This window comes from Electrophorus electricus, chromosome 15 (genome assembly GCF_041902795.1).
Source record: "Electrophorus electricus isolate QZ-2024a chromosome 15, ASM4190279v1, whole genome shotgun sequence".
NCBI lineage: Eukaryota > Metazoa > Chordata > Actinopteri > Gymnotiformes > Gymnotidae > Electrophorus > Electrophorus electricus.
In genome coordinates, this window is record NC_137511.1 from 6,997,110 (window position 1) to 7,012,591 (window position 15,482).

General features: G+C 38.2%; 1 protein-coding gene across 2 annotated transcripts in view; it reads left to right on the plus strand.

The window, feature by feature from the left end:
• Positions 1 to 15,482, plus strand: part of ankfn1a (ankyrin repeat and fibronectin type III domain containing 1a) — a 59,987-nt gene that overhangs the window by 19,994 nt on the left and 24,511 nt on the right. The window contains exons 7-9 of one of the 2 annotated variants that reach the window (XM_027013329.3): positions 10,194 to 10,322; positions 11,628 to 11,820; positions 12,395 to 12,605. In XM_027013329.3, the coding sequence (XP_026869130.3) occupies positions 10,194 to 10,322; positions 11,628 to 11,820; positions 12,395 to 12,605 (533 nt within the window). Of the gene's footprint in view, positions 1 to 10,190; positions 10,323 to 11,627; positions 11,821 to 12,394; positions 12,606 to 15,482 lie in introns of both variants that reach the window. The other variant, XM_081697863.1, reaches the window with a different exon arrangement.

The window sequence follows — 15,482 nt, forward strand, 5'->3', positions numbered from 1 at the left end:
CATTCTTTTCTGTCAATGAGCCTCTGTTAGCTATTATCTTGGAATAGCACAGACAGGGAGGTCAATCTTTAGCAGTCAATGGCACAGTCAGTGAGGTGAGGCACAGCCCAGACAGAGAGACTTATTGCCTGGCCATCTCCTTATATTGATCTTCCGGAAAGTAGGACCTTGGTATCCTGTAAAGCACAAGGGAAACTGCTCTAAACAAAAGCATTTCTAAATGAATATTGAGCAAGCAAAAATGTACATGGTATCTGGGGTTTTTTTGTTTGTTTGTTTGTTTGTTTGCTTTTTACACAAGTGTACAGTATATTAAACATTGGCTGTATTGAATTTCAGTCATTAGAAAAGATTATGTAAAGACTGGTATAAACAGAAAAGTCAGGATATCTGCCTACCTAACAGAATAACTGCCTCCCCCTCACGCCGTCATATTGTTTTGCACAGCTTCTTACGCTTTAAGCCATCTAGACTGTTTGGGGTTTAGTTAAGTTTCTTCATGTAAATTTGCAAATCCTCCGCTTTGTCTCAACCACCGAGACCACTTAATTATTTCTGCAAACAAAAACAGACTTTATGTCTAGGCCACAGCTGATGTAACCTACATGAACATAAACTACCAGCTAGTCTTTAATCTGCCCCTGCCACTGAGCCATAACAATGCCTTCGGTTTGAACATCACTGAGACTGGCAGGCTAATCAGCATGATACAGTGTGTCTCTGGTGACTCCCTCTACCAGTTAATGCACGGACAAACAATAGCCCATTCATAAGAAGCAGTCCTGTCTCTCAACTGAGGTTTTTAGGAGAGGTTTCAGTGGCTAAATGCTTGAGAAATCAGGAAACAAATGTGACTTTTCTATAAAGAAAAGAAGAAACAAAAAGAAGCAAAGCAAAGGTCCTGCAATACCTAGCAAAATCAGGTCTCTCTTAAACATCACAGTAAAAGCCCTTACAGTAGATCAGAAAATATTACTTTCATCCATGCTATTAAAAATGACTTCTGTGCTAAGTCTTGCTTTTCCAGTACTCAGACAGTATGCTCAGTATAAACTGTTACAGCCAGCATGCTTGGATTTCATATAAATGAGACAATATGCAACTTTAAAAATAAAAATGCTTTGACTTAACCATAGTCTGGTGTTTGTGTCCTGAACAGAGCCCTTGTCCTTGAATCTAATTGAACTTAAAACTGAATTAGATTTTCTGTATAGTTCTAATATGTACTTAACATTTGAAGTTGAAGAAAAATGGCCCCAGAAACCTTGATGAGCCTTTAATTAGACTGACTTGCATGGCATTCTGTATGGTGCGCTCAGATTTGCTTATGCATTCACCACATTGAGCTGTACTTCAAAGCTTCTGATCATTTCTCTCTAGGAGAATACAGACTTTCACAGACATATGTCCCTAACATAACGCGTCTCCTTACCACTAGACATGTAGATCGCATAGACATGTAGATATTCATCATACATACTGTTTTTTATTTTGTTAAGAATGATGTTTTCCTACAGAGAATTTGGTTGCAATATTTGGAGTGAGACACTGAAGTCTGTATTGACGCTAAATTAGTTCACAGAGTTTACTGCAATTTTAGATGCTTAACTCGCTGAAAACGTGGACAAGGCAGTATGATTACACACTGTGAATGTTACTGACTATAGGGTTTCTGTGAATCTTTACATGTTATAGACACAACAGAAGAACACCAGAGATATACTGAATAAAAATGACCAACAACTGAGACACTTCACTGTCAATAAGTTACCATAATAGCATCTCATGTGGCATAGTTTGGAACAAATCCCCGGAAATGTACTGGAAAGTACCTGACATTGCTGAACTGGCCACATTGTTCTATTCTGAGGTTATTATTTGGTGTTTTGATGAAGATTATTTATGATGATGTGGACTGGTTGTATGGTCCTTATGTAGCTGAATCATTGGTAGTTTTTAGCCCTACGTTTCTGCTACATTCACAGCCACATGAGTGTGATGCTGTTTTATTTTTTATTTTTTTTCTTTCTTTATTTATTTTTTAATTTATTTTTTATTTTTTTTTTACAAACACTACTCAGTTGCTGAAAATGCATTAAGCTTTATTACATGACCTCTGTGGGACCTTTCTTCTTTTCTTACATCATGGTTCGAATTATATGGACTAATTATTTAAATTTTTTTTAAGTTAGATTGAAAAAACCCAACTAACACCATGTTGCTTGTCAGATGAACATCTGAGAAATTCTAGACTGATGAAAGGCAAAATCTGAACAGGATTGTTATAAAGGAATTCATTTGATATATGAAATACTATTGTTAAAGAAAAGATAATACAAAATTAGTCAAGTTTTGTCTTAATGTAAACTTTGTTTTAATGTAAAAAAGAAAAAGAAAAAAGAATTCTCATGAAATCGCATCTATCATACATAAGGCTACTTCTGAACCTTTAGTTGTGGGTCAGTGAATACATAATTGTGTCATGTCCTTTTGAGTCATCTTCAAAGAGCTGGTCTATCTCTGTGTGTGTTTGTTTTGGTGAAAGCCTGTTTTCTGATGCAGTTTTAATGCCACTGCAGAGGCAAGCAGCTTTGAACACTTTACCCCGTGGTGACAGACAGCAGCTCCAGCAGCCTCACAAGCCGAGAGTAGCCTTTAAGAAATATGACACTAGTGTTGTTGCCATGGAGATCAACTCGGTGAAAGCTGCATTTAAGTCTCAGGAAGACATAATCAAGTTCCCCGGCTCCCATTCCTGCGCAGTGCGTGAGCAACAAAAGGTGCGGTGGTGGGGCGAATCATTCAGCTCCAATGCAAAATTTAGAGCTTCAGCTTCAGCTTTTCTTCTCTACCAGATTGTGCTTTCAGTTTTTGATGCTTTATTTGTTTAAATTGATCACATGCTGAGACGATGCGTCAAAGACGTTCAGATTACACTTCAAAGAACCGAATAGATGACTGATGTTTGGGCTCCAAGGAAAAAAAAATCTTACTGTGTAGTATAAACTGTTTTTGTTGTTCTGTCAATGTGGTGTATAGAGATTTTTTTTATTGTCCAGGCTCTCCCATGAAATTGGTTCCGTTTTCATCATTTAATACAATTATTATCCTTTATGTTTGTTTATAACAAGTAATATGCTAACTTTATTAGATCATTATCATTATTTAGCTCCATGATGATTTGTCTTAAACTATGGCCTTACTAAATTCATGGGAAAAAATGGTTAATTTCACCAAGTTTCTCAAAAATAACAGATTTAATGAATATCACTCGACTACATAGCGAGCACTAGCATAGTAACTAGCTAGCTACCTTTAGGAAATCCTCTATGTGATGTTCTCGTTTGATTGGTCTCCATAGCAACAGAAAAAAGCTATGAGCTCTGGTTTTTAACTCTGCCCTGTCCAGTTAAGTCTCATACATGGTAATTTTTTCCATTTTTCCTGCATTTCATGGAAAGTCGGATATCTCCTGGGATTTCACAGTCTGATCTCACAGTCTGATTTCACAGTCTGATCTCACATGATTTTCATGGCCATGAATTTTGTAGGGCCCTAATCATAACATAAATCTCCCAGCTGCAATAGATTATATATATATATATATATATATATATATATATATATATATATATATATATATATATTTTATAATTATATATAACATTTAAAATTAACTTCAAGAAACTTATGAATTAGTATTATTCTTCAGTGTAAGTAGAAAAACTGCTGATTTCCTAATGATCTTTAAAGCCATAATAATAAACATGTACTGGATTTGCTTCTGCCCTGTCTGCTTCTCCCAATGCACCTGTCACAGTCACCAAGAACTCAAGTTCCCATGATCCCCCATCGACTTTATCAGATCAGGCTCCTCAGTTTATTGACTGTTCAATAAACAACTCAATATGCAACCGGTCCTCATTGTCTCTTATTCTGCCATGTATTTAACACCCCTGTTTGTGTCTCTTTGCAAAGTCTTGCCAGGATTTACTCTCATGTTTCCAAGCCTTTTGATCAGCCTGCTTGGTTTTGCCTTCCATCAGCCTGCTTGTCATTGTCCTGCATGGCCTAGTCCTGGTATCTTTCTTTGCCCTGTTTAGCCTCCTGGTTGCTGCCTTTGCCTGTCTCACGTTTCAGTTGTTGGTTTATGGACTTTGTTTTGTCTGCCAGTGTTTCCTATTAAAACCCCTTCCTTCTTTGAATCTGTATTTGACTCCACTCTTGCATATGACTCTGACAGTCACAATTAAAAAAAAAAAAAAAACTAAAGAAAGGTGACGTATCTATAGTTTCATGGTTTCTCTTAAAGAGATGAGGCTTCAAATTGATATTGATATACATTTATAAGCAAGGTAACAGTGGCTTCAATGTCTGAAGCTTACACCTAAGACATATATATATATATATATATATATATATATATTTTTATATATATATATATATATATATATATATATATAAATAATGTGTGTATATATATGTATATATATAAATAATGTGTGTATATATATGTATATATGTGTGTGTATATATATGTATATATGTATATATATGTATATATGTGTATATATATGTGTGTACAGTACCAAAAGTACAGTATCAGAAGTTTGGACACACCTATTATTTGTTTATTTTTACTATTTTCTACATTTAAAAGTAAACATAGTAGGTATCAAACCAAAGAAATAACATATATAAAATTATGCTGTGATAAATTTAGATTTTAGATTCTTGGAAGTAACTGTTCTTTAGTTTGATATCTTTACCTGCTTTTGGTGTTCTCTTAACCAGCTTCATATATATAAAGCCATATATATATATATATATATATATATATATATATATATATATATATATATATATATATATATATATATATATATATAAGCCATTCTCACATATGCAAAGCACTTGTGGGGTGAGGAACTAAAGTTCTGAAAGAAAATTATTTGCATTTAAAATTGTGTGTGTTTTACAAATAAATTCATATATAGGATAACATCTTTCCAAATTATATTCATCTTAGAAACAAACTTAAGCATAATCCATTAGATTTATTACTTTAGTACTATTAAAAACAGTCAGGTGTGTCCAAACCTTTGACTGTATATAAAAAAAAATAATGTAAAGAGACAAATTTGACATGAATACATTAATATATGGTTTAATAAACACGTGAATTTTACTAAAGATTTATATCTGGATAACAGATAAGTTTCCAAGCTCCAGGTGTGCGTACGTGGTCCATATACTGTCATTTTTCTTAAACTTCCAAGCAAAATTACAAGTCATATATTGCATTAATATGATCCTAATGAAATCAATTAGAAGAATTGATGCAGTTTTCTAAAATATTTTTAAACATCACTATTATAAAACTTTTACAACTGTTGTCATGGTAGGAACAAGCCAATTTGGCAAGCCTAGCTTATCTAGACCATCATCCACTGCGCTGTATTTTTCACACGTGTGTGCAACATCTGTGTCTTACTGCTAACAAAAATACATCTGTTCCTAGAGGCTTGCTGGCCTTCAAGATAATCTGCTGTGTAGAGTGCCAAAAGATTAGCTCACTTTATACATTGCAATTGTTAGTCATAGACAAAACTAACAAAAGTTTTGAAAAAATTAAGTCCCTTGGAACTCTAATGGATCATAAAAAAGGAAATAATATAATTAAAACTGAAGTGCACAAGAAATAATTGATTATTATATGAATGATCTATATTAAAATATTATAAAAAATAATATTGATTAAAATATTAGTTATTCTAAATATGCCTGTTGGCTTTCTAATAGTGGCTCATGTTTGTTCTTAGCTTTGTCCAACAAAGCCACTGGTTAACATTATTGAAAATAATAATTATTGGATATAATCCATCCATTTAACTCCTTAGCTAATTAATGCCAGAACAACAATCTCTATTATAGGAAACACGGTGATTGTTGTTGTCTTCACTCATAACTACTTTGTGTATGTGACTAACTTAGCTAGCTACTGCACAGATGCACGTCACTCAGTCAGTGAGCAGAAGTGCCCCTACTAGGCTGGCCCACTAAATAGTCTGGACAAAAATATATAGGTAAATTTAAAAAAAAAACAATCTTGTAAACTATTCTTAAGAATCATTATGTTGTTAGCAATGTATAATCGCAGCTCTTTGTGTCTTTCAAAATCATGATTTCAATTCAGCAGTACTGGTTTATAAGAATTTAATTCACATCGGCTCAGAACACAGGAATCAGCCCACATATATTTAGTTAGGCTTATATAAAGGGTTCTGTAAAATTTACATTAACTTTCACTTCGATATATTGTGTCTGAGTGTTTGTAGGATATCTGCTTGCAGCATCTCTAGATTAAAAAGACCATAAGAAAGACCATCAGTAATCAGTTCATAAGTTCATAAGTTTTGTGTTTAAGGGACACCCCTCAGCATCTCCTCCATGGTAAACTCGGTTTTTGCTTTACCTAATCCATAGCTATAGCTTTCTTTTCTCACATACCCTATATGTTATCCATTTTTTTTGTAGCTGAATGTGCTGTTTGAAAACAAACTAACCTGTGCATTTTGGCCTTTAATGCTAGTAGAAAACAAGCTTAGCAGTGTATTCTTCAGTGATGACATGTGTCTCTCAAGGCTGCTCATATGCTCTGCTGCGCTTCCCATGCAAATGGAGTGTTTAGCCTTGAGCGGAACACGAGCTGAACACAAAGGCCTGCTGTGAGCACAGAGCTGCCTTTTTACACTGTCGTGACTTGATTTGGCATCTCCTGATTGGACACAGTGACTCATATCATAGCTCTCCTTCTTCTGGCTTGCTGTACGCTTGTCTCTTGATGGTTCAGGAAGTATCTTTAAGGTGGGAGGCTGGAGAGAAGCACAGTGAATCAGGTTAATGTATTCAGAATGATAGGGCTGGCTTTGTGGTATGAACACAACTTCACCAACAATTTCAATTATTGTAGTTTATCATGTATAGTATTTGTAATTTGCAGCCATGTTTCAGACTCAGCTGACTGTTGTTTTGATGCAGTCTCACTTTGTCTGTCTCTCATTAATTATCAATAAAATTATTATCTGTTAGTTAATTGGCTGAGGCGAACTTTGCACTTTGATATGGTAATTTTTCTTCTTCTAGTAAATTTATTTCAGTAGATATTTCTTGATAAACTTTACAAAGAGATGTGATATTCCACCGTCATTAAACTGACATCTAACAGCTACAATGCATTGATCAAATTCACCATTTCTGAGACTGGCTGCGCCATATTTGCTGCATTACGGGTTACTTTTGCTTGGAAATGACCTGTTTTTGTGCATTCTTTTCCTTTTTGATTGCCTGCCAAGCATGTCCATTGACAGGGCAGATGTGAATATACACCCTGGTGATATGGCCTTCTTGCAGTATCATTAGTGTCACAGTTCATTAGGCTTGTGGCTTGTGAGTATTCACATGCAAGATGATGAGAGCTTTGCTTTTAAGTTGCAGCTATGGAAACAGCTTTGTTCTCTTCTCATGGACAATGTTGTTGAAGATTTTGTGTATTGTATCTGAGTGTGTAGGTTATCCCTTCTTGCCCTCAGGGCTCTTCCTTTTGACTGTGCACTGGTATAACACACCACTGGTGTAATATTCTGGTGTGATTAGTTTGCTTTCATATAAAGTTTTGTACCATTGTAATTTTATATCTGTTTTTATAGATTTTTATTATAAGTAGTCTTTTTTGTTTTAGTTGAAGCATATCTTCAGTTTCCACTGAGTAAAGGAGATTGGAGATTTTAATTCAGTCTGAACAGCATAACTGTCTCATTCTGAAAATGGGGACTGTAAGCATTATAATTACTAACTCACGCAAATTACATTAACACCAAACTGCATGATGCTTTTAATACCCATTGACAAGCCATATGTCAATGGCTTGCTAGGCCTCTTGAAGATAAGGCTGTTATGAAATGACTGTTAAAAAGAACAAAATGTGCTGCTGTTTTGGAGTGGCAACTAATGCGCTTTATTCTAGATAAGGAACGGATATACTGGGGCCACTTGTGCTTGGATCAAACGGCCGCTTGTATAAGTAGGACTGTAAATCATGGGTCTACTCTCACTTCACACTCTTACATAAACATGCATCATTTGTTTATTCGCGGGCTTTAAATGTGGCATAAGTACAGTAGCACCCTCAGCCCCAGACTACTTTCCACTGTGCTCGTTGACATTCTGTAAGCGCCCTGGAAATGGCAGCAGGTCAGTGTCAGTTCTACTGTAACAAGTTGTAAGAAACCCTAACATTTGTTACTCATATACTCATTTTACATAATCTTATATGATCATTTTCAGATTGCATCACATTCATACAGAACGTCTTTTCTGTACACCCAGCTTTGCAGTGTGATTAGTTCCATCTTCCACCAGTGTTGTGAAAGATCTCCTCACATAAACTGTAACACTCTTGGAAGCTTGGTAATATCTTTGTTTTTTCTTCTTTGGTCTTCTTTCTCTGGGAGCTCTTTGCTTAGAATGTAAATATGATGACACTTGATTGGTGAGATAAATGCGTGAGAAAATAAGTCAGTCAGTTCGTTAACATGCACACTAGTTCTCCTGTCCTCTGCATCATGTGCAGGTATTAAGAAACGTGTCTTTGCGGCCTGACCCAAGAGATTACTGCTCTGCTGGCCTTTATTAGGAATGTTGACTCTAAACACTCGGAGATGATTAACTACTCAGTAGCCTACAACCATCATTAATTACCACCACTCTGTCCAACATGGTAATATTGCAGGGCAATTAGATAGGAGTACTGTTTGAGAAACATGAAATTAGGCCATGCTGGAATATGCCATTGAGTGCTGTGGTAATGAACAAAATGAGTGTAATTTACTATTCTTCAGAGGCCCATTTAGAAAAGTCATGACTTGCAGTATATGCTTAAGTTGTTTTTGTTTGGTTTGATTTGGTTTGTTTTTTTGTTTGTTTTTCAACTTTATTATCATGTTCTATATTTAGATTTTAGCACTTTTGTCTTATTAGAAATTATTATCTGGGATTGATGGCACTGTAATTTTCCAGTGAACAGTGGTCTAAACCTTATGCACAGGAGCACTAGGTACCCAAACTTGCACTAGACCAATTTTATCCACTTGGTAATAATGCATTAAAAGCATTACATTAAGAGATGGAGAATTCTAAATGTGATGTCCTTCGTGAAAGCATAAGACTGTGTTTGCATAATACCCAAAACCTATGTCCTTTTTATTTCCAGTGGAAAACTGAGCCTGGAAAGCTTCTACTGCTGGCTGGATTTTCAATGCAAATACATACACTGTCAAACTGACTTAGAGATTTGCCTGTAGTATTGTTTTTGCATCCCTGAGTGATATCCCTTTTGGATACAGCTGTGGTGATATTCGGCTCTTGATTTCTAGAACACTGAGTGCTCATCAGATTGGCTGTTCAAACCGTGCAGATGTCATATATTGAAGAACGAGCAACATTTTGCCTGTGTGTGTGTGTGTGTGTGTGTGTGCGTTTGTGTTTGTGTTTGTGTGTGTGTGTGTGTGTGTGTGTGTGTGTGTGGGTGTATGCATATCAGTGTGCGCACTAGGGTTCAGCGCCCTGCTGGCCACTGTTGTATCTTGTTGACAGTCATAGTGCTGATTTTTGTGTTGAGGGATTAGATGCCTGTTTTTGCAGATAAGCAATGCAGGAGTGAGCAGGAGTGATGATAGAGGAGGAACAACAGGTTCTTCTCTCCCTCCCCCCTCCTCTGTCTGCTGTGAGCATGCTCAGTAGGTCCTTGCTTTAAATGCCTGGGTGCTTTTGTTGTCTCTGTGCTGCTCATCCTAGTACTGACAGAATGCCCCTCGCCTCCCCTTCCCCTCTTTTGCTCTCTGTCTCTCTTTCTCTCTTTTCTCTCTCTCTCACTCAACTCTCTCTCCACCCTCCATCTCCTCTCTGCACCCTCTTCCTTGCGCATTAGCAAGCCCAGCTCAGTGGCGAGATGCGCATAAATAGGAGAGCTCTGGTGATCACCTGGTGCTCCCGGTCGCCTACCCAGAGTAAGGGTATCCGTTTGGGGCTTCAGAGCGTGTCGCCTGTGATCAAGCCCTGAGCTAGCCACCCTTCCCATTGCTCAGCCTCTCCAGAGGGTCTGACCCAGGCTTGTCTCCTGCTTGTCTCAGCAGATCTGAGAGCAAGATCTCCCGCCTGGCTCAGAAACTCAACCAAAGGCAGAGCAATGCAGCGCTGATCAGGGACTTTCGACCACTTCTCTTCTTCAGCGGTTCTCCAGGGAGCTCGCAGAGCCTTGACAGGTGAGTACCCTTTCGCTCCCCCTCCCCTTTCCCACGACATAGCTCTAATTGCCTAACCTCAGATGGCAGAGGTACGACCTGTACTTTTCCTCTGCACCATTTGCCACCGAGGTGTTCTTCCCCTCTTCTGCCTGCCTTGTGTTTTTGATTGTTGTAATTGGTTGTGGGCATAAGCCTTGCCTCAGAGGGTGCTGAGAGAAGGCATAAACTTATGGGCTAAATTGGTGGCTGGTGTCAGAAGCTGTGCTCCTCCACAGTGGAGGGCTGTGTGGGTGTTTGTGCAGAAACTTGGTGCAAGCAGCAAAAAACAAGCAGTGCTGTAATGTCATGTCTGACTGGATCATAACCGCTGGGGTGAGAAATATCACACGGATCCCTGTGGTTCTCAAGTGAAACCATCAATGTCAGCTGAGGACAATTAAAGATTTTCTTTTTTTCTTTCAAATAATTATTTTTTCATGCTTCTGTAGGGTGCAGTTTTCCATGGACCCACATGCTGCATCGTAGAACAGTGTACACGCAGTCCAACCATGCCGAATGCTTCAGTCTTTCTTCAGTCATGTCTAAAAACTGTGAAATTGTTTTCAGTTTCGGCTGTTACGGTTACATACCATATTGCTCTGTGACGGTACAGAAATAACATTACTATTTGTTAAGTCACTTTTTTGCATTTGTTTCATGCCTTTTCAGTTTTTTCGCTTGTTATGACGGAAGTTCTTTTTAATATGAGTAGGCGTTTCAGTGTCTGTTTCTGAGCTCAGTCTTTAAAGATACCCTTGGCGTTCAAATAATGTGAACAGTTGAACCACTCTCTGTCATATTTAAGCAAACTGGATGTCATAATTTGTTTAGGGCTTGTTTTTTGGACATTGACTTTGACATGTCTTTTTAATGCAACGACGTCTGCTTTTGTCATTGCCGTCTTATTTAGCAAACATGGTATTGGATTATTTTGTGGATCAAGGAACAAGTTTTGCAATCAATAGAGTATGTCAAAATGATTGCTGTAGATTACGAATAAGAATGAAGCCAAATGTCATAGCTGTTTCTGCCTGTCAAACATGCACAAAACACTCAGATGTTGAAAAATGTGTGAAGTAACTTGGAGTCCTGAAAGGTTAAAGGCCTGTTGAAGCAGCTATTTCTATTGCATTAATCACTGTACTTTATCCATCTGTCAGACACTAATGAGTCAGAAATTAGTCAGAAAAAAAAACAGGCAATAATCTCATGTCCAGGAGTCGTTCTGAATTCCTGTGGTGCACTCGTGTCACTGTTCCGGTGCTGTGCCCTTACCCTCCTCAGGACCTTCTCTGTTAGCATGACCCAGCAGATGCAGAACCTGCAGCTAACCCAAAGCAAGAAGGGGGCAGGCCCCGCCTCCCCGAGTGCGGCCAAGCGCCTGTACCGCAACCTGTCTGAGAAGCTGAAAGGCAGCCATTCCTCTTTTGAGGACGTCTACTTCTTTGGCCGCTCAGATCGCGTCCGCAAAGCCTCGGTGAGCGACCAGTATGGATTTAATTAATCTTACCTTGACTTGACTTACCTTGACCTTGTTTGTTTGTTTGGGGGGGTTGTTTTGAATTTGCATCTCCACTTAGGAATTGACCAAATCGCTTCTTATGACACTGGCTGGCAATGTTCAAATTTGATGTTACAAAGTAGTATGTTGCATCATTTCTTACTCAGAAATGTTTAGTTAATTTGGGTTTTTTATATATATCGTAGTTTTGCCATGTCTTGGTTCTTCCACAAATGTCACTGATCATTTATTGCTTCCTTCAGAAATGCCATTTCCCATAATAGGAAAGCACCGTTAAAACAAATGCTTTCCTGCCTCCTTAATAAGCTGTTCACAGAGCGACTATGTTCACTTAACATTCATTCATGTTACTGTGGCCTTTCATGAAGATGATACGGCTGCATTGGTTTTCTACATTAATTCATAACTAATGAAGGAGGCCCTTTCAGCTTGCTCTCTTTGGCATCACCCTCCTACATGCATAGTCTTAGCAACTCCATCTGTCTCCAGATCGGTCATGCGACTCTTGCTCTCTACTTCCCTGCTGTAGAATGTGCACAGCAGCGAGGCTCTTTTCGAGGTGGTGGAGCAGCAGGACCTGGATGGCGTACAGATCCTGCTGTACCAGTACACGGCTGACGAGCTAGACCTCAACACACCCAACAGCGAGGGCCTGACCCCACTCGACATCTCCATCATGACCAACAATGTGCCCATTGCCAAACTGCTGCTCAAAGCAGGTGCCAAGGAAAGCCCACATTGTGAGTAAACCTGCAGGCCCAGCCTGTAGACGCTTCAGATCATCAGCGTGTAGGTTTCATTGGACCCAACATGGACTGCTTGAGAGGTGGACAGTTATATTAGGGACTTTTCACACAGGTAGATCAGTTGTTTTAGGTGGGTTTGTAGTTTAATTCAGTGGTGATTATTTTTGATGTGGTTTTGAATATGTATTTGTATGTGGATGTGCATTTGTATATGTACAGTTTTATATAGAATAGAACACACAGAAAATCTTGGAAAACTTGGACAAAGTAGTATCATATTATTCTAAACAGCTACAGCATGATACTGTTAAGTATGCTCCTATGGAATACAGTCCTTTTTGTGAATAATAAACTCTAAACATTTGCACATTGATAGTATATTTTACTACATGAAATGTATTTAATAACTACATTGTTACATTAAAGACGGCAGACAACTTATTGCACACTTTTGGTGTATGTAGGTGTTTACCCTTTCACCCTTGGTTGAGGGTGACTGTTTTGGTAGTTTTGCTGCCGTTTACCAATGGAATGTTCAGTCTTTGAAGTTATATTACAGTAATTCATCATCAAGAGAAGATTGTCCAGCATTTGATTTTGACTGTCTGGACTAAAAAACAGTCCATCACTAATTTGACAAGTTGCTTGCAGTAGAAACTGGTATTTGCAAAAGGAGGTTGTTTTTTTATACTTTGCTTTAGTGGACTGTGCATTAAGCAACTGCAGGAATAAGCAAACCTTTCCATGACAGCTGTCATTAGCACTCACAGTTGTGTCATAAACATAAAATGACACCTGTCATAACCATTTGGTTTATGACTACAGTGCTCTGTTAACCACAATATTTTATTGGTTTTCAGAACAGACTGATGGACGCAGATGGAATTTTAACTGTCTGCCTCGTTGTTTGATTTCTTATAACAGTAGAAAACTTGGCATGTCACATTTTTGGAAGTCCATGGTTTCAGTTAACATGTATCAGCGAAATATAAAAATATCATGTTAATCATGCAGCATTCCTTCCCTTCTATGTTTATTGAAACACAAACACTGTAAATGTTCTGCTGCATTGCACAGAAGTTATTCAAAAACAAAGACAGCACACAAAATCTTAAATATCTTAAATATCAATGTTTAATCAGTTTATGAACAAGAGGGTTTTAATCTAGCAAAGGCATACTGCATTATATTGAAAGCGTTTGCTGATGCCACATTTGTGAGATATTTCAGGTCTTCAGGGTCATGAAGTTGTGGAGAAATTGCGAGACGCAGTAAACAATGTACGGTACAGACAGCACTTGCGGATCTGTTATGCATGCAATACCCTTGAACTAATCAATAGGATATTAAGCTTTGAAATCAGTTGGCAACTGTGGAACAGGTGTTTCTTACTTCCTACACCAACATGGGGGAAAAAGCCCCACGAGAATTGAGAGCTTGAATCAGCGCGTGCCTGAAAAAGCCGAATGTTGTCTGTAAGGAAACAGAGAGCTCTGTACTACAGTCTGGCAGTTAGGACGAGGGGGGGCATTACACGGCATCCACCTCCCCTCCTGCCCCCCCCCTGAAAAATCTTAACAAGGTTTGTCGTTTAATGGTTTAACTTTTCCAATGATGCATGTAACGTAGGGCAATTATACTAAGTGATTTATTGTACCCAGGCTGCAGTTAAATTTCAAAACATTTCACCACAGCACAATCCGATCCTTGTAAACAAACAGAAAATAAACATTGTCGTATTTTCCCCTCTTGGGCTTTCTGCATTATATTTATGTCAGGCCAGAAGTGCCAAGTAAATCAATCAACAAGACGCCTGACAGGTTGAACGTCCAGCCTTAGGTTGAGGTTAACGCATGTTTATGGGCTGGACTGGGTCCCCATAATGTCTATATTTAGAACAGTCACCACGTCCCCACACTGCCAACTGTGTATGTCGGGACACTATCGGCAGACTTGCCCATTAATTTATAGTTTTTTCAATTAACCACACGTAGTGGCCAGATGTCAATCTTCACAGCACAGGAAATTGCACCTCAAGGCTGCTAATATTGCTGCCTTTTCCACTGCACCGCAGACCCCCAAGCAAGGCTGACTAGTTTTATTGCCGCCTTTTTTCAGATACGACAACACTTTATCATTTCTTCTGGAGAGCTCTCGTCTCCAGGGGCTTGGGCCAAGCAGAACAGCCCCAGTGAAAGAGGGTTTCTTCAGCTATGTATTTATTTGTTTATTTTGCTGTCATGGTCTATGACTAAGGCTCTGAAAGAACATGCAGTGGTATTCACAGCCCACAAGGAGGATTGGCCAGGCAGCTTTCATTTTACCATGACAAATCTATATGGCCGAACACAGTGCAGTGTGTTCCAGCTTGCTGCCGAGCACGTTCATTTTCTAGCCCTGTATGCTGTGCAGTCACACACACACTGGCATTGACAAGCAGCAACATTATACCTTCAGACTTAATGGAGATGTAATTGCATTGCTGCTGTGTCAATTAGGATTTTATCGCTTAATTTGGTTTAAAAAGACGATGATTGTAACAATGTTTTGCAAGAAGCATCATTCACTTTAATAATTTGCAGGACATTTTTAATAATTTAAGCATATGTCCTGCATATTTAGTCTCAGTAACTATTAATCATCTGGTCCTATCTTAGTGTGTTTTACTTGGCTCAGTTTGCAGTTTCACATGTTTTTTTGAGATATTTCTTCATGACAACATTAGCTCCAAAGTGGTGTGTATTTTGATGGCAGTGCTTTAACGTGATCCTCTTTTGCAGTGGAATCTGGAAGGAAACACTTCCAAAATATGTCTAAAGTGTAACTATCTGGAAGATTGTAATGAGATAACTGGTTTCCCCAGTAGCTGTT